Source organism: Vidua chalybeata, chromosome 4, assembly GCF_026979565.1.
Source record: "Vidua chalybeata isolate OUT-0048 chromosome 4, bVidCha1 merged haplotype, whole genome shotgun sequence".
Taxonomy (NCBI): Eukaryota; Metazoa; Chordata; class Aves; order Passeriformes; family Viduidae; genus Vidua; species Vidua chalybeata.
Window position 1 is genome coordinate 19,548,225 of NC_071533.1, and position 25,384 is coordinate 19,573,608.

General features: G+C 39.8%; 1 protein-coding gene across 2 annotated transcripts in view; it reads right to left on the bottom strand.

The window, feature by feature from the left end:
• The window catches only part of SNCA (synuclein alpha), a 63,002-nt gene extending 39,910 nt beyond the window's left edge, over window positions 1-23,092 (bottom strand). Inside the window, exons 1-4 of one of the 2 annotated variants that reach the window (XM_053941318.1) lie at window positions 22,865-23,092; window positions 21,274-21,419; window positions 15,257-15,298; window positions 7,602-7,747 (exon numbers count right to left, since the gene is read on the bottom strand). In XM_053941318.1, the coding sequence (XP_053797293.1) occupies window positions 7,602-7,747; window positions 15,257-15,298; window positions 21,274-21,394 (309 nt within the window). In that variant the 5' untranslated portion in view covers window positions 21,395-21,419; window positions 22,865-23,092. Of the gene's footprint in view, window positions 1-7,601; window positions 7,748-15,256; window positions 15,299-21,273; window positions 21,420-22,650; window positions 22,785-22,864 lie in introns of those variants that run through there. The other variant, XM_053941319.1, reaches the window with a different exon arrangement.
• Window positions 23,093-25,384: the final 2,292 nt, after the last annotated feature.

Below are 25,384 nucleotides of genomic sequence, written 5' to 3' on the forward strand. Positions count from 1 at the left end.
AAGAAGAGGGAGGAAACAGATTGCAGACAAGCAAACCCGTATAATAAAAGAAAAAGACAGACTTCTGGTAAAGGATGGGGATTGTCTTTTGCTTCTCTCTCATAAATTGAAGAAAAAAATTAAAAATGGTGTTCTATTTGTAGATCTTACAAATATTACCTCATTAGCATGACATGAACAATTCCTAGTGGAGAACATGTTTACCCTTCTATAAGCTGGCAGACAATTCTTGGAGACCAAGGGAGATAGGCACATTCAGATTAAGATGGGGGCACTTAATTTCTCCACAGTCAAAGATAAATCTGAGGTTAAGCAATTGCTAGAAAACAAAGAACAATATGATGCCACCCTAAAGCTCCCTAACTTGATCTCTCCACAGATAATTAGGAATACATTATGGTCAGAAGCAGTGAAGGCAGCAGGTAGACCCTGAACATAAGTCTGCACTAAAATGTTCTCACAGCATGGAAGCCATTAGGAAACCAGGAAAACTCACAAGACCTTTATATTACACTGACATTTGCTCCTGAATTAATGAAGAGCAATAACCTCCAGGATATTTTGATAATATCTTACAAATTTTCTTTCCTCAAGTTCTGCTTAAGTCACAGATATGAATGCATGGAAATGCTTTGATAGAGAGAACATGGTTTTCCTTCAAATACTATTTTGCCCTCTGATAAAAAACACCAGCAACATGCCCCACAGTAGGAAAAGTATTTTCTCTGCCAATCAGGGAATTGGCATTCAAAGTTATTCAAACTTTATTGGCATTCAAAGATATTCAAAGTTCGACCAGCACTTCAACACCCTCTTGAACAAACACAAAAATTCTAGCACTTCTATCTACAGTCACCCATCTTCCATCTTCTGCTTTTTTCCCAAGTACTGTTATTTTCTGTGCACATTCATTTCTATATTGCCCAGACTAATTTTAAGTATTTCAAACAGAGGTGTTCAAAGTGACATAAAATTAATCTACTCACATCCAGAAGTGCTACCAGAATGTGCACACACCTGCCAAGAAGGAAGTGACAGGTAAGAAAATCTTATAAAGCAAAAGAAAGGTAGAAGAAAAATGTTTTGTCTCCTTGTTGGCTTTGTGACTTCTGTACCCTTCCTATTAATCAGCATATTTTCTGTGGGCATCATTAGCACATTTCATCAAATAAAATTTCCTGTAAACATTGGAGTCTGCTTCACACACTCCACACTGTTCTTTACTGTGCCATTAGGCAGTATCAACATATACTAAGCCTCATATGGGAGGCTTGACCATGTGGAAACACCAAGAGAAAATAGAACTGCATTAATGAAAGTGCATTGAGTGGCCTCAACTGTAATGTGCTTCCAAAATAAATGCAAATCACTAAATCAAAGCCACTTGCATTCCAACACTCACAATTCATACTGGATTGCAACACAGTTTCACAGGTCTACTGATATTCATACTCTGTACAATCTAAATGATTAATGAGGTTTCCCATCAAAAAAAATACATGTGCTGTCATGAGAAGGAGACTGCGTACATAAAACAGATTCAAAACTTTAATATCACCTGCCTATAGGTGCCTTACAATTCATAACAAATCAGAGTTTGTTTCTAGAATACGCATTATAGAATGAATTTGTTACAGATATTTTAGTATAACACACCATCATTAATTCTGAGATCAGCAAGAAAAGCTCTACCAAAATAAATCAGTCCAGTTACGCTACAACCAAAGATATATGCCAGCTCACTGACAGTTCCACTCCCTTCAAGAATTTAAAGGAACAGCTAACAAACAGGCTTTCCCTTAAGAGAGTCTTCTGTGAATCAGCTCCTGAGCAGTGTGGATCCCCTAATGGGAAATCGATTCCTCATTCTTCCACTCCCAATCAATCTACAGACATTAAAAAGGAGACACTGCTAACAGCTGCTAAATAGCCTCTTTGTTTTGCAGAAGTCACTCATACAATACACACAAATCAAGAATAAAATGATGAGGGAAAAAGAAAACCTATCCCCAACTATATGCTCTGCACATTTTGATTCAAATAGAAATTTGAGAGCAAGTGTTGTCTGACTGACGTCCAGTTCTAACTATTTGAGCAGGTCTTCTCCTAATAAATCACCTAAACCACTTTGGCTTCCTTGAGGAAGATTGACTGTGTGCTAGTTATCCCACCAGAAAGCACACGATGCAAGCTTGCAGGGCCAGGTTGATGAGGAATTGAGCAACCTGGTCTCGTGGAAGGTGTCCCTGCTTGTGGCAGGGGGTTTGGAACTAGATGATCTTAAAAGCCCCTTCCAACCCAAATAATTTTATGCTTCCAAACCATTGCTGTAATTGCTCCCACACACCAGGCAGGAGTGTCATACCAGAAAAAAGGTGAGGCCCACCCTGAACAACCAGAAAGCCTGTCTCTCTACACTGCACAAAGTGGCACTGCTTGCCTCAGGCATAAAGGGTCAGACCTACAACTGCCTGGCAGTTTAGATTATTTAATATATTTAATCAAACTTATCCATTCTCTACTTTTATTAGAGACATAAAGGGTAAGAAGTAGTTGAGTAGGGCAATTGGATGCTGTACCCCTAAAGCCTGCCTGCTCTACAGTCCTTACAGAAAACATTTAACTCCAGAAGTTAATTGGGTGTAGGCTATTTCTGCATTTGGCATGTCAAATCTTTACTGAAGTTTCCTCACTTAAATCAAGGCTTGATGTTTTGCTCATACTAAACACTCTGGGAGATATGCTTGTTCCAACTAAAGAACAACAGTTTCAGTCTCAAGCAACTTGCACTTACCATCCTGCTTTTCATTGGGGTCTGTTCACCTTTTGGGACACATCTTCAAATAGCAAAAAATGGAATGCAGAGATTAAAAAACTCTCTAATTACCTTTCTGAAAAAGGAAATTGGACATCTCTGCTCCACAGCTTTTCCTCTGTGTTTTTAGCCAAGCTTTTCAAAATTAATTGACTAACTATAGACTGGAAAGATGGGGAATGGTGATCCTTCAATAAGCCAAGCATCCTGTACAGTATATTGAACATTAAGTTGGTCAGAGAACCAGGAGATCTTCATATTCTATCAAAATACATCGTTCCACCTACACCCAAATTCTACAATGATTAGACCTACTAGAATTCCTACTTCTGGAATTTTGTTTGCAACCAAAAAATGTACATTAAAAAGAATTTTAAAACTTTCAGGAATTTTCCACGTGGTATGTCAGTATTATGGCACTGTAGCAAAGAAAATATGCTAAATAGATCTCAAAAAGATAAAAAGAGACAAAAAATTCCTGTTGATGCTTTTCAATTACCAAGCTAGGAATTTTTATTGTATGCAGCTAACAAGGAGAGCACTAAAGCAGTGTTGGGGACTTTAATGTTGGTATTCAAACTTTGGGAACTGATATACAAGTTAAGTAGAAGTCAAATGTCATCTTTAAGTTAATTCTGCCGAAGATTTCTACAGAAAGGTTTCTAAACTGATCTCAGTTTCTAAAAATCAAAGTGTAAAGTGCAAAACCTCAAGATTTCATATTCAGCTTTTTTGTTTTTTTAAACTACAGATGGTAATCAAAACTTCTTTGGGAACACACAGGAATCTCAGCTTGCAACAAGACAAATCAGATATCTTTGAAAGAAGTGGATCACTTACATTTAAGAAATTGATGCTTATTAAAGCAGAAAAGTATCCTTCCTTCTCCCACTGAAAGACACATTCTCAGAGACACTCACAGGGTTTGCATTCCTTCTACTAGTGAAGTACTTCCCAAATGAACAAGTACCAGATGACTGGAGTACACTGTGATGTTTGGTGTCTTAATGAAACACCTTTTAATTTTGGTGAGAGCAATTCAGTTTTGATTATGTCTTTAGTCTCAGCAATGCACCATGTCTCATGGAACTTCCCAGTAAGAAGGATCAAAAAGGCTTCTACATATTTTTCTGTTTGATTACGGTGATTCCCCAAAGTGGATTCATTCACCCTAGCTCTGAAAAAAGTATGATGTCTGTGGAAAATTTTGGTGGTTCACAAGATTATCTGTTCAAGAAAAGTAGTAAGACAAGAAATAGTCTAAATCTGTGGGTTCCACTGCACTGAATGTTTATGCTATGGCACTTTGAATTCTAAGGAGTGCCAGGAAATGCAGGGGGTGGGAAGGGGACATAAAGCAAACTTGCCATTGTTTTTACTCTTAATTATCACATTAAATGTAATTAACAAGGGCTTCTGCTTAATTCTCATTTTCTATAGAAGAAAACATCTAATGCCTAAATTGTCAGCCTTGACACAGAGGCTTTCTCTGAAAGCTTCATAATTAAACCAGCGAGTTTCATTACCTGTTCGGGAAGTGTATCGCCTACCTACTTGTTACCTGCTACTGTAACGTTGTGTTTTAAGTGCTATTTACTGCAAATGTGTTAAATTAAGAGACACTAGGAAAAAAAAAAAAAGGATTTAGCACATAGAGATAGCAAACATTATCCATACAGAGCCCAAAAATCTTAAGCGTAAGACCTGTTCTTCTATTTACTTTAGTAAAATCTACAGCACATGAAATCCATATGACTATAGCATCATAGGGTACTCAAAGAACCTTGACATTTCAGCTTGACTGGGAATTTTGGTGCCAGACCAGTAAAAACAAAATTACTCAGCATGGAAACCATAGAAATCAGCAACTGTTTAGTCTTGAGATGCCAGGGAACCAAATGACATGGATTCAGTAAGGTTAAGAATTCAATTTGTTAATTAACTATCTGAAAACAAACTTTGTAATCCATATTTGTTTTCAAAATATTATATAGTAGATACTCACTTGCTGGTACACCCCCCCCCCCATTTGAATCCATACATACAGGCTGGCTTGCAAATAGAACATTGATGTTCATCTCTGCATTAAATGCAACTATCAATAATTTTTACTTTTTAAAAACTCATTTAGAAGACACACTGTACATAGAAATAAATCACACATGGGCACACAATAAATGTTTTGTCATTCAGTAAAATACTGCTTGCAGTACATTAGCCCTTTTATAATAAATTTGATCCTACTAACCACCACTACCCTGGCTGTGTTTAGCAGTGTGCTGCTGCCAAAGCAGAAATCCCCCAGGCAGCCTCAGATGGGCACTCTCAAGTCATCCCTGTCTGTCACTGTCTCAGCTGTCACTCCACACTGTCTGCTTACACCAGCTGCAGGGCAGGTGGGTGACAGTGGGGTGCCACAGCAGCCCTCCAGCCTGGCCTCACTTGGCTGCTGAAGCTTGTGCTTCATGCTCCAAAGCACACCAGTTTTAAAGGCTGCACTAGGCCAGCATGGAGAAACTTCTTAAGAAAGAGTTTTACCAAGAATTTGCTATGTATTTTCTCTGCCTAAGTATCACTGTATCCATAGGTTTAAAAAAAATAATGCTTTTAATTAGTTGAAAGTCAAAATCAAACTTCCATCACAGCACAAGAAAAATGCCACTCACCACGCAAGACTGCAGGCTTTCACACAGGCAAGCAGCCTCAACACACACAACCTTACAGAGAGATAAATGACACAAAGTTACACTGATACTTTGAATGCCTGGTTGGCACCTTCTGTTATCTCAGAAAGGCTCACCCTCCTTCCTTCAAGGTCCCACTGCTACTCTGGATGCCCACACCTGCCCTACCAAACTGTCAGTTTACCTGGAAAATCCAAGCAAAGTCTATCTCATGTGCCTCCAAGCTGCAAAGGAATGCAAACCCACCAGGTTTTAAAATAACTTCATATTACTCAGTGTTGATATTAACATTTTTGAAACGGCTACTCATCCCTTGCAAAACCAATTAAAGACAGAGATGCAAGGCAGTCCAGGGGGAGCCACAGATACTCATCACCTACATGGCCATACTGCATAGATGACTGAGAATCTCAGTCTAAAAATATCAGATGAATGATTTTACATATCTAAAGAACAAAACACCAGTTCAGAATAATGTTGCTATTAATAGGAATAATATGCATGTACATTATGGATGCTCTTTCATTTCACAGATGTGATTTTATTCTGTTACAGCCATCACGACTTATATTTAAGATTTACAATACAGAGAACAGATTTAAATGAAAGTCAACAGACATTTGCTTTATACTTTATAATTACAGGAATCTCTCCCTATAGAGAGAGATAAAAAGGCATTAGTTATGGTCAATACTTAAAGGGGTAATTGTGTATTACAGCAGTGATGATCCTTATTACACTGAGTTTCAAGAGCTGTGAACAGAAAACAATATTCTCAGCATAAAACTACACAAGAGCTTTAGCAGAAACAAAGGGCAGAGACTACTGTGACCATGCCATATTCATGTATCCCCTGGCAGGTCATTAGATTCTCCATTTAGCAACATCTTCCCACACAGCTTTTACAAAGATCCATGACCACATCAAAAGCACCATGTTACTTACAGCTGAAAAAAAGAGGACTAAAAAATCCCCCAGGAATATTGATTTGAAAGAGAATAAAACTGCTTGTGAGATGTTTCCAAGACAATCCACCACAGTGAAATGAACGCCTACCACAATGTAATAGCCCTTTTTGCTCCCCATAGTAAAGCACCAATAGGATTTGTCAGACAGACAGGTCTACACTTTAGTAAGGATAAAAAACTTCCAGTTTTTAAGGATGCAATTTTTACAGCTCCTCTGGACACTAACTGAAATAAGATACACAATAGAACTTCATACTCAATTCCATGACAGTCATATTTTTGTGTAAATACTAAACATTCTTCCTAATCCTATTTTTGTCTAACTCTTAAATGCTCATACAGAAAACAGCACAAAAGGAGGCATTTGTCTCTTCTGGGTTATTTTTGTCTCCAAAAAAAAACCTACACACATTTTGGAAAGCATCGTTCCTGCCAGCTGGGGTCAATTTTCACCTAGTGTCAGCAGAAGAGTAACTACAGTGTATGAATAAAAATACCTACAGTGTTTTATAAGATGACCTAGAGCAAAGTTCATCTAAATAATTGAGGCTATTTGGAAGCACTTTTGTGATAGTGTCACTGTATTAATGGAAGACAGTTACTCTCCAGACAGATCTTGACTTTAGATGCAACATGTCTAACCAGTCAGTGGATTGGTACACAAACCCTCCTCTCTACAACTACAGAGAATACAACTTGTGCTGTTAAACCTGAGATTTGCTGTTTGACCTTTCAGCACTAGCAGATTGCTTTTCAATCCCAAATAAGTGGGGAAAACAGTTATATTTCCACAAAACTATACAGCTATCCTACAGCAGCTGGCCTCCACTAGAGGCTGCTGAGTTTAGAACCACCACTAGATCACACTTCAAACCATGATCCAAATTAACTCAAACTTCAGATTAGTAAAGTTCCATGGCTCATCCTATTCAAGTTCCCAGATACTGCCAAGTCACTCAAAATACAAGCTATAAACAGCAGACACCATCTTTGCTGTTTGTTTGGCACAATTAATCACAAACACAATTAATCCTGCATTCACACAACTGAGAGACAGAAAGCACTCCATCTGCCCCTCAGTTCATGAGCCCCTCACTGCTCACTCCATCTGGAAAAGACTGTAAATAAACCAACCTGTTTGGCCAACTGCTCCTTCTTCACCAAGCCAGTGGCTGCAGCGATGTTCCCTGCTCCTTCCACTGTCTTTTGCGCCACTGCCGTCACTCCTGTCACCACAGCTCCCCCAACATTGGACACCTGCTCTTTGGTCTTCTCAGCCACTGAGGAGAAGCAGAAGATGGAAAAACACATGATGCTTCCGGGAGCTGTAAGTTTTTCAGAGAATTTATCACTGACAGCCTGACATCGTGAAAAGCCATAAGGCCATTACATTTTCTGTACCCCAAGTGGATCTTGAGAAATTAAACTATCCATCTGGTAATGCTGGAGCAGCAGAGGTAAAAACAAGCCTTAGCTGGGGCTCAATTTCTTTCATGTGAAAGACATCTGACATTTTCATTCATGTCTAACTGCACTTTAGGGAAGAAAAGTCATTATTTAGACACTCTTATTACATCCATCTCACTGTATAATACATCCTAGTTTGGAATTGCATTCCAATTAGTCCACCAAACACTTGCTGCATGATACAGGGACTGGAAAACCTGATTTTTTGTGTTAGACTCAAAAAACATTGATTATTCCTTTTTTTTATTTTCTAAGATATATATCATTAAAAAGCAGATCTATTAATGCTCAACCATAGAACTTCAAACAGAACCTTTTATCTGACTCCCTTGCGATTTCTGCCCCAATGCTGATACATAATATACTAATTTATAGAAAGACTGAATGTCAAAGCAAACTGGATTAATAGCTAACTTCCAAGCCCCAGGGAAACAACAACTCATTTAGCCTACATATACATCAGCAGTTGCCATTCTGCCTTTCAGAATATCACTGGGGTTTTTCTGCTCATTCATCCCCCAAGGGCTCTTTCTGACAGCAGCATGAACTATAGTGAAACTGCTCTAAAAAAAGGGATGGAATGACTTCATGCCTTCAAGTTACATACCCAGATTTTTAGCAAAACACACATGTACTCCTCTAAACAAGGCAATTTTTTTCAAAAACATCCATCATATCTTTTTGCCATTCTAACTAATCCTATACTTTCCTTCAGGTTAAATCCTATCTGATCCATAAAATGTATTCATAGCTTTATCTGCATCCTTTATGAGCACAGGATGGATTCTGCTTCAAAGTTAGGCAACCATTTCTGAGTCTTTTTTTGGGAAGTGCATATGAAAATTAGACCTTCTGTGGATAAATTACATTTCTTTAATTCCTTACATAAAGAGCATCAGTTGTCCATATCAAAGGACAGGCAGCATGAATTACTATGATTGATAATAAATAGCAAAAATTAGGAAAAAGCTAGAAAGCTAAACGTGACTAATATGCAACTTTTATTAAAGACCCAAATTATAAATATCTGCTGACTGAAAATGGAGGCAGATAATTTATTGCTCATTCTAGGTAATTTAAAGGGAAAATTTAGTAATGAATTAAGTATTATCTCTGATGACCAGGAGCTTTCATTATAGAGTAGAACAACAGACTACACATTGTCTGAAATTCAAAAAAGTCTGTTTCAAGTATCTCCCACACTATATTAGGCACTAATAACCTAAAAGTTTGAGAAATTTCACTGTATACATTCACTACTCTATTGCCATGCTTTTTTTAGGGGGGGTAGCGGTAGGGAAGATAATCAAAAGTGGGTTTTGCTGAAAAGCAAATTTTGCCCTCAGGTAACGTTTGACTTAATAGTAGCAAGTGCAAAAAGACATCTGTTAAGATGCCCCATTTGATTATTACCCACTACAGACCACAAAAAGCGCTTGGAGCCTTTCAGAAAAAAATTGGGTAATGTTATGAAACAAACTTATCCATGTTGTTCCAAATGGCAAAAAGAACTCTAAAAAAATAAAGTAGCAGCTTATAAAAGTAGATTCAAAAATCCAATTTTCCAATAAATATTTAAATTTTAAAAATTAAAATCAGAGAAGATATATTTTGTGTACATTTCAGTACTGCTTTTTATTTTTCCTCTATCTCATTCATTTTCTGGGAGAGATCCTGGGGTGTATCCAAAGCAGCATAACCAGCAAGTCAAGGGAGGGGATTCTGCCCCTCTGCTCTGCTCTGGTGAGACCCCACCAGCAGGGCTGCATCAGCTCTGGGGTCCCAGCACAGGACAGACCTGGGCCTGATGGAGTGAGTCCAGGGGACACCACCAAGATGATCAAAGGAATGGAGAGCCCCTCCTATGAAGACAAAGTTAGTGAGACCCTAATTGTGGCCTTCCAGTACCCAAAACCCTACAAGAAAGGTGGAGAGGATCCTGTGATCATGTTGGGACAGGGCAGGAGTAGATAACTAAAAGAGGATAGGTTTAGATACAGAAGAAATTCTTTACTGTGAGGGTGGTGAGGCACTGGAACACGTTGCTCAGAGAAGCCCCATCCCTGGAAATACTCAAGGTCAGGGGGCGACAAGCAACCTGGTCTAGCAGAAGGCATTTTTGCCCATGTAAGGTTAGAATCAGATCATCTTCAGGGTCTTTTCCAACCCAAACCATTGGGGTTGATTCTATAATTCAGGGTCCTTTCATTCTGTTAAGTTTTTTTGTACGGAAGTGCCACACTGTTTTGAAAATTCCCCTTTCTAAAAAACATTGACTGGCATAACATGTATGTCATCATTGAGTCAGAAATTACATCAGAAGGCTTAAAAGGCTAAAAAGTAGCCCATTTATTGAATCCTCTTCTTTCATACCTTGGTTTGCTACAGGTGGACCTGATTGGTCATTTAATCAACACATTTCACATGATTGGCTAATTAAGAAGACACCCTCTTTGTGAGAAAAACAACTTGTTAAAAACACCACCTGCAGATTTGATTATCGTTCTTTCTCTCCAGCCCCCTGAAAGTTCCCAGACCCATTCATGGAAAAGCTCATCTAGCTTTCTCTCTCTCTGACCAGACTCTCATCCACATACATAAAGGATAAATTCAGTAGGCTTGATGCTGACAAGGGCTCAGTTGGCCTTGAGCAGACTCATCCTTTCTGATAAAATGATAAAGCACGGTTGTACTATGCTGATTATCAAAGGCACAACTCATGTCATTATCTCAAGTTCTTAAAGCACCTACACCTCAAAGTATCAAGAAACAGAGTGGAACTGAGTGCACTGTGGATGCTGCAGTATAAAGCACCCAATTCTCAGTGCCATTATTACACCTATGTTTCTTACACTGTGTTGTCATGGCAAGTACAACCACCTTCCAAGAGCAACTATCCAGGGGCTGCTGTTCCCACTACTATAGGATCTTGGGAAGGCACTGTCTCAAGTACATTCCCTCCTCCCAGAAACACATTATCCTAGCAAAGACCTAGTACATACAAACTCAAATGAAAAAGGAAAGAATCAGGCCACTAACACTGTTTCAGGCACAACAATAAGAGTGACAAAAGTAGTAACAAAAGCAGTATACTTAAGACTGCTTCTATTTCAGACAGCCATGGTTTAACCCCAGCTGGCAACTAAGCACCACACACTTGCACATTCCCTTCTTCCCCCAGCAGAATGGGGAAGAAGAGAATTGGAAAGGTAAAAGGAAGAAAATTCATGGGCTAAGTATGGTTCAATTTAAATAAAATACTAATAGTAATAAAAAATTATAATAAAAAGGAAAAAGAAAGAAAGCAATAAATCCCACAGATGATGCAAATCCGAACAATTGCTCATTGTCAACCAACTGATGCCCAGCCAGACCCCAAGCAGATGACCCCCACCAACCTTCCCCATAGTTTTACTCCTCAGTATGATGCCATACAGTGTGGAATATCCTTCTGGTCAACTGGGGTCAGCCATCCTGGCCGTGTCTTCCCCCAATTCCTTGTGAACCCCCAGACCTCCCACTGGTGGGGTGATGTGAGAAGCAGGAAATGCTTCCACATGTAAGCCCCGCCCAGCAATAACTACAACATCCCTATGAAGAAAATTACCTCCATCCCCACCAAAAGCAGCACACAGACACAGCATAAGAAAGCTGACACAGGAGTTACCATGGAAGATCTCTCACACACTGCTTCAGAAATCAGAGCCATGAAGATAAATTCAGCAAACTATATAAATAGCACAGATTGGCAAAAGCAACCATAGTAAGGAGACAATCATCTTTCCTGTCTCTAAGGAATAGCTAAACATCATCATTACCAGAGTGACTCTGATAATGAGCTCCAGCCTGGTGACCCTAGGGCTCTGAAAATCCCACAACAGGAGAAGAAAAACCAAAATAAGTTTCCAATCTCATGTATTTTATTGCTTACACTAAGTAGTAATGGAGAAAGCATTAAGTGTGCACTAACAAATCAGTCCACAATACAGGGGGTTGATTCCAACATATTAAATTTATCTTAATGCTTAATGATCTTAAGCCATTGAGTCTTTGTAAAATTGATATTTGCTTTGCATCACAGTGTTGAGAACAAGAGTAGATCAGCTTCTGCAGAACTTTCCTGTGCAATGGCCTGATTACTTCTTTTATCTGTGCAGAGACTGTTCATTCCATTAAATGACCCTGGGACAGTGTACAATGACCACAGCAAGGATGAGTTTAATTTCTAATACTGACTATAGCACTGTGCAAAAAGTAATAGCATTGAAGTTGTATTTGCACTACTTATTACAGACAATGTGGTAGCATACAGTATCAGTGTAAAACCTCTGGAGCAATTCAAAATCATAACTAGTTACTTTCAACCTTGAACAATAAAAGTAGACTCAAACCACATAATTTCCCTGAATTAATGAACTTACTCTTATTGTACCAAATATACTTTTGAGTAAGTATTTCAAATAGCAAGTTTGTCTTAAGTGCTTCAAGAATTCATTTACAAGATGCCATAAATATGGTGGTTCTTTAACTTATGCGGTTTTCTGCAAGATACCTGATGGTATTAAAGAGCAGGAATACCAATGACTAAGAACATTAAGAAAAACAAGAATGAGCCCGAATAAATAAAGAATTAAGCAAAACACTTGACTATGGTTTACTACTATCAATATTGTGTCTTCACTCACATGATTAAAGGACTAAGAGCTTTTTTGCCCTGACTTATTTACAAATAGTACTTTATTTAGAATATCTGAATATATTCATCTTTGATACTGTTCATTTCTGGGAGATAAGAAAGATGGGTGAATTATGCATTTACAGTCAAAGGCCAGGAGACACTGCAATTAGGAAGGCAAGTCTAAACATGAGCATACACTCCATAAAAATCAATAAGCAAAGCTGCTTTTATCAGAAGTTGAGAGAAAGGGTGACCTGAAAGTAACAGACTTACCATATTCCAGTGAATCACAGCCTGGAATCCTCATTTCACAGTATATTCATGTCACTAAACCTGGTACAATCAGCTCACATTTAAAGCACAAAACACCTCCGTCTAGTAATTCTGGGTTTGGAAATTAACTGTCTGAAGAACACAATTAGGTTTTTCAGCCCTTTAAAGTCATTTGCTGGTCATTTCACCAGCATAGGGGGTTAAATCACAACTTATTCAAAGATAGCAAAACTATCAAGATTTTGCAACTCAGACATTAAGACTGACTGCAAAACTGTGAGCACTCATTTTGATCCATGACTCTAGTTTATATCTGACTGTTTCCAACCTCTCAAACCATTTTTATTTACATAACAAAGTGTTTATTTCACCTCAGGTTTCACATGATACACTGGGAAGTTAATATCATAAGACCAGCACAACTTGTGAACTCTCAGTCATATGAAAAGAGAAAAGTAGGTCTTGACAAACAACTCAAAAGGCATTTTTGTCACATCAACTTTAATACAATTGATTTAAATGGATTTGATTTCTACATCAACCTCATAGCATCCGTCTTCATGTTACACTTCACAGATTCACTACAGTGAACACAAATCTGTTTTTATCTACCTTCTTGCCAGAAAAACTATTTATAGGCTTGCTATTATTTTTTTTTTGTTCTTAAAATGTGTCCAAGAACTTGCTCAGTTCTTATACTAGCAAGTCCATGTGGTTTCATTTTGGAAGCCGTGACCTGTAGAATGTGCCTGAAGTCTTCTCACTGCCACAGTTCAATCTGTTGACTCCCTGTTCATTTTCCATTTTCATGCAACAGCCAAACTCATCTCAAACAGCTTGAAAGGCCAGAAGGTAACAAACTGCAGCACAGAACCCATTATTCCCAAGTTTTGGGTGTTTCCCTTCATGTCACCTGTTTCTTAAAGTGTGTGAGGAGCAGCTACTGTTTTGCCTAAAATCAACAGTAACTTCTCCAAATTTTCTATTCACAGGCACAGCACATAACAGGTGTGTCCCCCTTATGTTTGGCTTTACAGTCTGTTTTGTACCTTCCAAAAGAAAATGTAAGGTATTTTAAAACCTATTAAAAATTCTATTCACTCACTGTAAAATTCCTGCCTAATTAAATATATTGCCATCACATAAAGAGAGGCACAGCACTTGAGATCAGTAGTTTCTTTCAGGAAGGAGGAAGAGAAGTCCTGCACTGAGGTAGCCCACTAGAATCCCAGTGCTTCAGCATGTTTCATATATGGGCAAATGCCCCTGACTTAGATTCCACCACATCCCAGCTTGGTGAACATCACCTCTATTAACTTGCTTCCTAGTGCTGTCACTTGCTGCTCCCACATCTGTGATGATACTGGATATAGGTGTCCCAAATCTCATTCTACTTCAATCCTCTACTGGTCATAGCAATGATCCCTCTGAATATTTCTCATAATTGAGGTCTAATGAGCTGAGATTTCAAATCTTGTAACAGCAGCACACATGCTCTGCCTAAACTCTGAAGGACTATCCTGGATATTCTGTTTTGTTACTAGAAATACTCTTGACTGACTTTTCAACCATTTATGTGGGTTATGTATTAAGTACTGACATTTGTTTACCTACCAGTGTTTATCTTTTGCCTTGGCTTATGTGGGCACAGCGATACACTGACACGTCAGCTGAATGAGAGACTGGCTGTACACTGAGGAAAAAGAAATCCTTTTCTACTATTTTATTTGTTTCTGAATTTGTGAGGGGAAAAACATTTTCTACTATCTTATTTGTTTTCTACTATCTTATTTGTTTCTGAATTTGTTAGGGGAAAAAATTTATTGACCATGCATTCTCTTCACATCTCCAGAGCTCCCACATTCTACAGCAGAAAATTATACATTTTATTCAATGCCCTATGGTCAACAGAGGCTCTTCTGCACTCCGTAGATATCAAAGACTTCCATTCATTTTGCCCCTTAAAACAAATTATTGGTTACTGGCTTCAGTTCATACCTAAAATGATCCCTGCAAATCAATTTAAAATGCAAATTTACTCCTTCTTGGTGTAGAAATGCTATTGTGAAGATACATGTCTGGCATTAAATTCCAAGTTTGAAAGTGCTCTAGCTACTGAGAGATTAGTCAGTTTAAAAAAAATTTCAAGACACTCATAACTGTGACAAATTCAAATCAAATCTCTGAAATTTGTTTATTTCCTGTAAGTCATTTCCATTCAGTCTTTCCATCCAACCATGTCTCTCAGTTTTCCTATGCTTTTCCATCTTTCATAAATTATAGTGCCCTCAAAAAACTTCAATTTTTAACAGCTAAATGGCTGGTTAATCTCATGCAGCAAAGAAGCTGAACTCAAGAGAAATTATCTTACCTGTTGTAACACCATGAACAACTCCTTCCTTGGTCCTGGAACCTAAACAAAGAAAAATATTAGGTTGAAAATGCATATTCTAAAGTACTGGTAAAGACTAGATAGATGATAAAGAGGGATTAACATGGAGACTGCATACTGCTGCACACAATGTTTTCCAAGGTTATTAAAAAATTGAAAAGAAATTCAGCCTAAGGGAAGAAGCAAAACCATCAGTAAAGAACAACTGTATGGATGGGTATTGACTGTGGAAAGGTGAGCAATATTGGAAACACTTGTGCAGTATGTAGAGACTTCCTTGCCATTTTCTGAATAGCTGTGTTAGGCCTCCCACTTGGCAAACTCACACGGATGACACTGCACAGAAACCATGTTAACATCCCAAAGAGGATCATGCATGCATTTGTAGAAGGTCTGAGCCACAGTTTCCGGAAGATCCTTAAAATTTAATCTTTGCTAGATCTCAGTTTGCAGGGCTTGACAATCTCTACTGAACTACAAGAAAGGCCAAGAGTTTAAATTCACAGGGAAATGGAAGTGCTAGCCAGATTTAGGTATCAACTAATCCAAAAGAACAGCTTTAAGCAGTAGATAGGATTTCAACATGAAAATGCCCCCCAGGTCTGCTGCATCCACTGTCCTCACTGTCACATATGATTTGCAGGAAGCAACCTGGAGTTGTGCTAGACCAAGTCATAACACAAGACCTGTATAAGAAATGTAACTCTGCCACACTGAAAACCAAACTGATTTCTGCAACATCCATGCAAAAAGACCATGACTTTTCACCATGCTGCAGGAAAGGGAACAATCTCCTGTGTCTTCAAGGGAAAGAGAAACTAATTAGCACATACTGCTGTTTAAAACATAACTGGTGTCTTTTTCCCTACCAGCCCTCTACTTGCCCTTGTCAGGTTCCATAATTTGGCTAGATTTCAGGGGTTAGTATCCATCTGTGGACTATGATGCTTAACGATGTGCAATTAACAGAGTTTATGGCTCCTAGTTAATTATCTTACCTAGTCTGCCAGAGAAAGGATGACATTTTATTTTTCTTACCAACACAGAAATGACCTTATTTGTAATGTAATTTTTTTTGCTGTCATTCAGTATTTGAGATGTAATTTACACTTCTGACTTTACACTTCTAACAAAAAACAAAATGCATGAACAGAAAAATATTAGGAAAAAAGCAATTTTTTTGTCCCAAATTCTTTGCAATAATACAATTAAACACAGAAACACAATATAAGCTCATTCATCAATATGTCCCACTTGCTACTAGTGCAAATTTATGGAACTTTAGCCATGTAGTTCTGGCACTATTAGATTGATTGCATGATTGAAAATGCTCTCTTACTGATGAGTAAGAGTAGAATTATAATCCATGATAAATAATAGGGAAAAAATACTGCAACATGTAAAATGAAATGTTCCTTTAGCTAATGATGAGGTTAAACAGCTGAAAAGTCTTTTTCCCACTTTATTCCAATTTTATCTTTTAAAAAAGTTTGCTTTCTCTCACTGAAAAGTATTTACCATTGAAGAATCAAAAGTTTCATTATATGCAAAGTGTTCACACCTAAGGACTTGTTTTGGTTCTCAATTTCATAGCACCATGAGACCTGAAGAAGCAAAGCACATCCTGGAATTCAAGCCGATGACAGTTCTACTATCTTCTAGTAACTAGACACCACTGCAGGCTTACAGTGTGTGTATTGGAATACTTAATATTAAGCACGTGCTTTTAAAGGCATTGTTAGACCTGGCCAATATCTCATTCGTGTTGTTGAACAGACTGTTTGCAAGCCAAGCCATTAATGACATGGCAACCTGTGAATTAGCAAGTACCCAGTTCCCTAAGGCCAGAAAGGGATGGATAGTATGGCAGAACTCCCTGAGGACCCATGCAATGCACACATCTCCAGAGGGACCTAATCCAAGTAGATTCTTACTTTACTTACCCAGACAACACTGCTATAACCATAACTCGCACAGAAATGCTGGTCTCTTTCGTGGAAGACAGACTATTCTTTAAAAAAAGCTCAGCTCACAGACTCATATGGAACAGGGGTATGTATAGCCAGATCCATTAATTGGCAAACAACCAGCTGGTTGGTGTTCCAGACCCTACAGCATATGTTAGAGCTCAAGAGTACTTGCCCCACTGCTGCACACTTGCATGCAAGCAGCTGTTCCTGCCATGGCAGCTACAAAAGCATCTAGAAGCACATTTAGGATTTGCCAGAACAGGCCTATAAATAACAACAGTTGAATTCAGTAGGACAACTTCTGGCTAGCCATGAAGGAAAGCTGGTTGTCCACACTGATTCCACGATAAACTAGCTTTCATCCTGGCATTCCAAAAATACCAACAGTCTTGCTCACTGTACCCTGCATAACAAGGGGAACAGAGGAATCAGAGTAGGGATAATATAAAGGCCAAGGAACATGATTAACCTAAACCAAGAAGCAATAGTAGTATGTGGTAATGCTACTTTTCCTAGCTGTAGTAGACATCTCTGTGAAGGGAAGGAGAACACTAAACAGCATTTTTAATTTGTTTTTTTTTTCTAATTATAAAAAATACCATAGAGTCACTTCATGATTTATTATCATGGCTGTCACTGTCCCAGAATGAAGGAGTGTACCAGCAGTTTGCAAATGCACTCATTTCTGGACTATTTGAGAGACCAATGGACTCCTGACATTGCTTAGTCAGAGCTGGTTACAGATTGGGAGACAAAAACCCGAATTAGAGGAAGGGATAATCTATGTTAAAGGAAAACACTTGGTTCCAAGTCCTGAAGCCAATTACTCTACCACCAAAGGAAAATAAGAAATATTATGAAAAAGGAGTGGAGGGATTTGGATGGCTTTGCCAAATAGGTCATGATTGCTCTGCTCTACTCTAAGGCCATGTGCCAGCACAGGAATAGTAAACAACTGTCAGCCACTCTGCTACTAATAAACTATTCCTTTGTTCTGTGAGCTTATAACACACCAAAACCAATCAGACTGGAAACTTCCATTCCTGAGCAGTGAACATGCACTCAAGAGTCAACTGAGCAAAAACCTGAGCTCCCTGGAAGCATGCATGAAGCTCAGCAGACAACATGAACACTGCATCACCAAGAGTGTGTGAGCACGTCCTTCTTACTCAGTTCCTGGTTTCAAAGCAAGTGGAGATTAAGTACTGCCACTCACTTCCTCTCTGTTTCACACTAAAAGCTCTTGAAGGATACAGAAAGATGCAGTTTTAAATTTACACCACAGACAGGACTGCTGAGCCTCAGTCCTTCTTTCTAAACAATGACCAGGACATTCTTTGGTATCAAGAAAGGCCCTGATGCTGAGCTTGAATGAGTTAAAGAGAGAACCACTAATTTCAGTCAGCCAATGCTGAAGGCCATTGGCAGAGAAAGTTAAAAGGAAAAAAAAAACAATACTTGAAAGCATAAAAACACATTGTAGACTATTGAGGGGGCTCTTGGGTACTTAAAAGGAAAGTGGATTGAGGGAAGAAAGAGACTTCAGCATGGACAGGAAAACAAAAATCCTAAATTAATCTTCCTGCTCTCCTACACTGCTCTCCTACATAGCTCTAAGTTTCTCCCTTTGCCAAGAGAAATCTTCCTTGTGCCAAAAAAAAAATGCTAAAACCAAAACAAGAATAAAAGAATTACAATGACCATATTTCATCCCAAACAGAAGCTGTCGTAAAGACAACTCTTACCAGGTAGAATTAGGTTATAGTCTTACACATAATAGTTAAGAGCAGCTTGAACAGAAAGGTCCAGATATTTTCCACATTTACTTCAATTGCACTGATTTCAGTGGGAAACCATATCACCTAGGGGATCTGGACCAAAGACTCTGCATCTTCTTAATTCTCCACCAGCAATTGGAGACTGAATGTTATGAAACTGAAAATGATTAACAGGTCCCACTCAGCCCAGTGTTGTTAGGTTCTTTTTTGCAAGATGTCAGGCAGCTTTCACAGTAAAATCTGGCTGTGAATCTCAAATCTGAAAACCCAACTATAGAAAAAGGGAGAAGTCTTCACAAGCTCTAATGAATTGTGCTGCTTCTGTCCTCTGCTCATAAAGGGTCTTCACCGTCTTTTGCACTGCAATCATTATCAGCCTGCAGAACAAAAGATAATCACACAGGCCTTTGCTAATGCTACACAGGGGAAGAGACACCTCTGCTGAGTGCTTGGGAAGTAGACAGAGAAACATCCAGCTCGTGCTTTCCCTATTTGAACTTGCTGAAATGTCCTGCCTGTATGTGCAAGCACACAACTGGACACAAGCTGCCAGAGCTTCTGGAGATAGCTTGCAACCACAGGCTCTTTTGCCTGCACAACAAACTGTGCACATAGCCCTTGCCTCCTGAAAAAGAGGCACCTGGTGGGAGAAGGATCCTCCACCATTACTACAGTCACATGCACAAGTCCCTATCATGGCTCAGGGCTCTGTGGTCCCCAGTAATTGCTTGAAATTCTTGCAAAAAATAGCAAGCCTGCCCTCCAAAGTTCAACCTCAGCAAAAGCGTCTCTGAAGACAACAGGAAATCTGTTGCCTTTGGGAACAGAACTAGATTCAAATGTTATTATGGTCTGAAGAACAGGTCAGAAACAAAAATTAATTTAGCACACAATGCAGGTTTCTAATAAAAAAAAAAAAAAAAAAAATAAAACCCAGAAGCATGGCCAGGACTACAAGAAAACAAAGTAAAAGTCCTACCTCTGGAAAATTATTCCAACATCAAGCACAACATACAGTGGAAGAACATCTATTTTGCTGTCTTGAAAATGAGCAGATGCTCATTTTAAAATAGATTCATCCTACAATTAGTGTTCAAAATTACTGCCATCCCTGCTGGCAAGAGCACTGAGCTTTGCTATGGCTTAAAAGGGAGGGAAGTATATTCCAAATGAGTAGTCCACACTATCTGGAGCAGAAATAATTTCTTCCAGACTGGCACTAGCCTGCAAGAGGGAATCCAAAAGAGGCACTGGTATAAGAGACCTCAGTACTCTCATGGAAAAGAAATGCTTCTGGTTTTCAGCTCTGTTTAACTTCTCTCTGTTATGTGAGCACATCTCCCTCAGTACACACAGCACCCATAACAGAACTGACCTGCCACAAAATCAACAGAACAGAAACAACCTACAGAAAAGGGTATCTTTTCCCCCTCCATTCTTTTACAGACTAGCTTTATTTGATGAATAAGAGAAACAGAGCCATAATATTTTTTTATAAATAACTGATTACTTATATAGTCTTGGCAGATTGTTTTTCTGCGAATTTTTCATGACAGCATTTGCAAGACACTCTTCTAAATCCCAATGCTTGCTAAATGAAGATGACTATCCTAAATCAAAGTACCAGTCAGGGATCTGAAAATAATTTTATCTATACAATACTGGTTTGGCCTAGAATAAGCACTAACAACTGCTTTGCTACCTTGGGGTCTACCTGCCCTACCTCATTAATTGTAAAGGCACTTCCTTGAGAAGTCGTGGAAAATTTTTGCCATGAATTTGCAATAGGAATTACACAACATGAAATTAATTTCAGAAGGTAACACTATTGTAATGTTACTGCCAACATACCAAGCAGTTGGCATGTCTACCACTCAAGTCCTGAGCTAAACTCTCAAGCGTCTTCACCTGAAACCCTGTTCAAGCCCCACATGCTCTGTAGAATGTTACGAAGCTACCTTCACCTCCAGCTTTCACATTTTTCATATTTATTTTTACTGTACCAACCACCCCTTCAGACTTGATCTGGCAAACTTCTTGCATGGACTACCACCCAATGAACTGTACTGTAAGGCACTTGGCTTCAAAGAACCAGAGCTCAGGAAGGCACAAATTTCCTCTTGTTTATTTTGCAATCGACTCCTATGAGCAATTATACATTTCTTTGCAGAAAAATGGGTCTGATGAGGATCCAGTTGTGAATGTTGGGGTGCACCAATCAGCAGCGTGCTCTCTGCTGCCCACCTACCCACATAGAGGACTCCCTCTTTCGTCTTTCCTGCTGCCTCTGCCACACCCTGCTTGGTTTTTTCTGCTGCTGCTACGACTCCCTCCTTTGCCTTGGAAAGCCCTTTCATGAATACATCCATGGCTGAAGACTTTCTTCAAGCAGCTCTAGGAAAAAAAAAAAGTACACACTTTCAGTAAGGTTTTTTTATCCCAGAAAGGGGAAAAAATATTCTAACCAAATGGGATCACAATTACTTTTAAATTATATTATTTATACCTGCCAAAATGTATAGCAATATGAAACAGATATCCTATTTCCACAGAATCCTATGGAGAGGCTGCCAATAATGCAGTTCTGACTGGAAGATGGTTCCATTGATATAAGTACGTTCCTTGCCTATCAAGGCATTGTTTCTCCCAAAGGACAGTTCTGTTCATGTGCTGAATGCAAGAGTTAGTCCTGTGATTTGATGACACTCCACCTCTCATCCAGAGAAAAAAAGCCAACTTAAATCAAAATCAGCAGCTTAAGAAAACAAACAAACAGACCAAACTGAAAACCAAAACACATAATCCCAAAACCTCTCATAAATGACAAATGTTCACTTGTAAGAAAATGTCATTACAACTCAGGACTGGAGAAAATAAAATTGCTGCATTTCCATTAGTCCAGCATTTTACACACAGTCCACATCATTCTTTTGGAAACTAAGTTTTCCTGAATGGGTTCCCTGCATGCATCACAACTGAGAAAATATTTTACTAAAAACCAAAAGCAAGAACACAGGATTTTAAAAGCACTGCACTACAGCTACCAAGAGAGTCCTCTCGCAGCAATATTATCCAGTACTACACCGAAACCACTTAAATAGTAATTAAAACCCAGAATCAGCGTCCCTTCAACAAATCCATTATCAGTAGTCCTTTCTCTTCCTCCACCCACACAGACAGAAGTGCTGCCTATTATCTTCTCATCTTTGCCAGAGGCTGAGTAGGAGGAATGGATGTCTAGGAAGGCATCTGGGCTGTCGCAGCTTTCCACTAACTCGTGACGAGCGTGCGAAGAAAGCCAGCGTTTGTGCTCCAGCCAAGCTGCCCACGGTACCTGCCAAGCCGGGGATGGCGAAGGGGGGTAGGTGCCTTACACACAGGGCCGGTGGAGGCAGCACCGGCCCGCGGGACCCTCCGGCTCCTCCACCGGCAGGGTCCCAAGGCCCGTCCCCGAGGCAGCGCCGCTACCAGGTACGGCGGCACCTGGGGACCGCGGGTGTGGACCAAATAGCAGACGGGAACCTGCAGAAGGAGGGAGCAGGGCGTCGCGCCCATATATATGTGCGCGCATATGTAGCTATGCATCCACAAACATACAAATGCATGCACATGGCGAGGCACCTACCGAGGAAAGCAGAGCGGCGCGACCATATGGGCACCCACGGACACGCCGTCGGCACACGGCGGACACGGCGCCCGGTTTCTTCCCTCTCCCCCGTGCCCACACGGGAACGTTCAACAGGACAGATCTATCTAGCTGTCTTTGGTATTAGATATACACCTATCATTTCATGCAGAGACTCACGCGCCCCGAGCGGCCCCGCCCTGCCCGCACTCACCGCCAGGCTCCTCCGCCACCGGCGAGCGACCCGTTCCGAGCAGGCGGGGGCGGCGCGGGCTGCGGGCGGGCGGCGGGTGAGGCGCGGAGCGGCCCGAAGGAGCGGCCCCTGCTCAGCACATCCCGAGGCGCGGAGCCGGCCGGCTCTGTTGGCACCACCCCAGCGGCAGCCCCGCAAGCGGCGAGTGCTGGCGAGAGGCGAGGGCGGGGGGCGGGAGGATACGCCACGGGAGGGAGGAGCGGAGGCTCTTGCTCCCTGTTGAGTATGCGCCCCCCGCCCGGCCCCCTGCGCCCACCCTATCACGTCCTCCGTGGCAGTGAGGTGGGAGGCGTGATAAACTGGGAGCACCTGTTTGCTGGGCGCAGACCAAGAGAGAAGCAAGGGTAAAAGGTGGGCCAGGTGACTGGGTCCCCCTGGGACTCTGCACAGTCACCACTCCCTCCAAAGGCTGGAGCGCTTCATCTTACAAGTGTAAAGAAGCTGTTGATGCGGCACAGCCCTGAGCCACTTCCCCAAAGCCATAGAAAATCTCCCCCAGCTTCTAATTCTTTTTCACCTACTTCCCAATCTTCAGCCTTGAATGACTGCAGTTCAATGTCACTGTTCTCACAAGATTCATGACCCCAGCTCATTTTAAGCACGGGAGGTGGGGCTCTTGCAGGTGTAATTCGAGTCTTATCTCTATTGCACACACACAAGAATTTTCATCCCAAATGAAGAGCAGTGCGGCCAGACTTGCCCAACCCTTACCCCGCTGCTTGCATCTTCCACTACACAATCCATGGCCACTGCCACCCAAATCTTAAACTCAGGCAGGGAAGTAATTTTCTCCCCAGAAAGGGAAACCTATCAAACCTCTCTATTTTGGTCACAGAATTTAAGCATGAAAAGCCAAGACCAGTAGGAGACAAGGCACTAGAACAGATGGACCTTCAGCTTCAGTACATCAATTCAAATCCTGCAAGACTTACAGAAACAGCTTGGGGTTTATTGCACTTGAAAAGGAGAAACAGAACATGGTATAGATGAGATACAAGGTTGTGACCTGCAAGGGGCATCTTTCATCCATCATCCTGTGCAGACAGCTGATGCATCCCTGGTTTTCATGCTGAACATGTAGTGCAGGTCTTATTCTCGTCAGGTTTCTTTGTAAGTAGTATTTCTGTATTGTTTGGTAAACTTTCTTTTGCTTCATTCTACTACTAGTTTTAATCAACCAAGCATTAGGCAACAGATTTTACTTCTTTGTAAAAGAAGTAAAGAATGTTCAGACTGGTAATACATCTACCTTTACAAATAAATAATTTTCTCATCATTCTGCCCTCAAGAAAACCTTAAAAAAAAAAGCCCAGAAATTGAATTACATAAGGTACTTCACCTCATTCATCCTGTGCAGCACATTTGCAGTTAGCAGTGCAACAGCTAGATGTGGTATTTCTATTTTCTTCCTATTTTAGGGAGAGGACAATAAGCACAGTTCCAGACAGCAAATAAAATTTAATCAAAATCATATTCTTTGCACGTGTTAACTGGCCCAATTTATGCATCTTAGTATGTAAATTGGCACATTGAAAACCCTTCTGTCAGTCATTTTCTATTACCCTGAGCAGTAAACTTAGACCCCAAATTAGAATTAAAGTGAATCTCGCACTCCTTATATAAGTATTATCTTCCAGATAATAAAAGGCTTTTCTTTTTCCATGCAAGTGACTATGAGTATGAAATGTTGCTTTTCATTATGTTGATATAAATCTATATAGACTTATTGTATTTAATTATGTTTGAGGAAACAGATAATCCTGTATGATAAACAACCTTGTGTATTTATGGCTCTGTTTCTGAAAACTTTAGGAAAAAGAGCTGAGATATTTGCATCTCCTAGCTTTTGTAAGCAGTCTTTTTTTGCCTTATGTTTATCAAAGGCAGGCACTATATTCTGCTGTTAAACAAAGTAACAGCTTGTCCTTTAACAAAATCATATAGCTAGAAATAGAGAGGTAAAGGCAAGAAGGATCAGTTGCCACAGCTGAAGTAAAGCTTAAAATTTCAGCTGTAATATTCAAACTAGGCAGCTGTTAAAATCTAAATCATTGAGTAAGAGGCACAGTAAGAAAAAACGGAGTACAAATGTTGACACAAGAAATTCTTCATTCTGAAAATGAATGGGACTTAGGTGGAAAACAGAATTAAATATGGTAGAGAATGGGCATTGTATCTCCAAGGCAATTCCTATTTAAACCACATTGTCTACAACAGCTGGCTGGGGCTTTTTTTAGGTTGTCTCTTCAGTACTATTAGTATCACAGTAAGTTCTCCCCCGAAGCCTTTTCTGTCTGAAAAAAGGATAGTAGCAAACAGATTGCCCACTGATCACATTTAAAACAAATCTTTATTTAATGACACTGTTTACTTCACATGAGCATCTAGAGTAAAAATCAATTAAGAAGTACTAAAATCTTCTTAACTTCATCTTGCCTCGCAGGCTAACTTATTGGTTTAGTTGCTAGTGATCAAGTATAT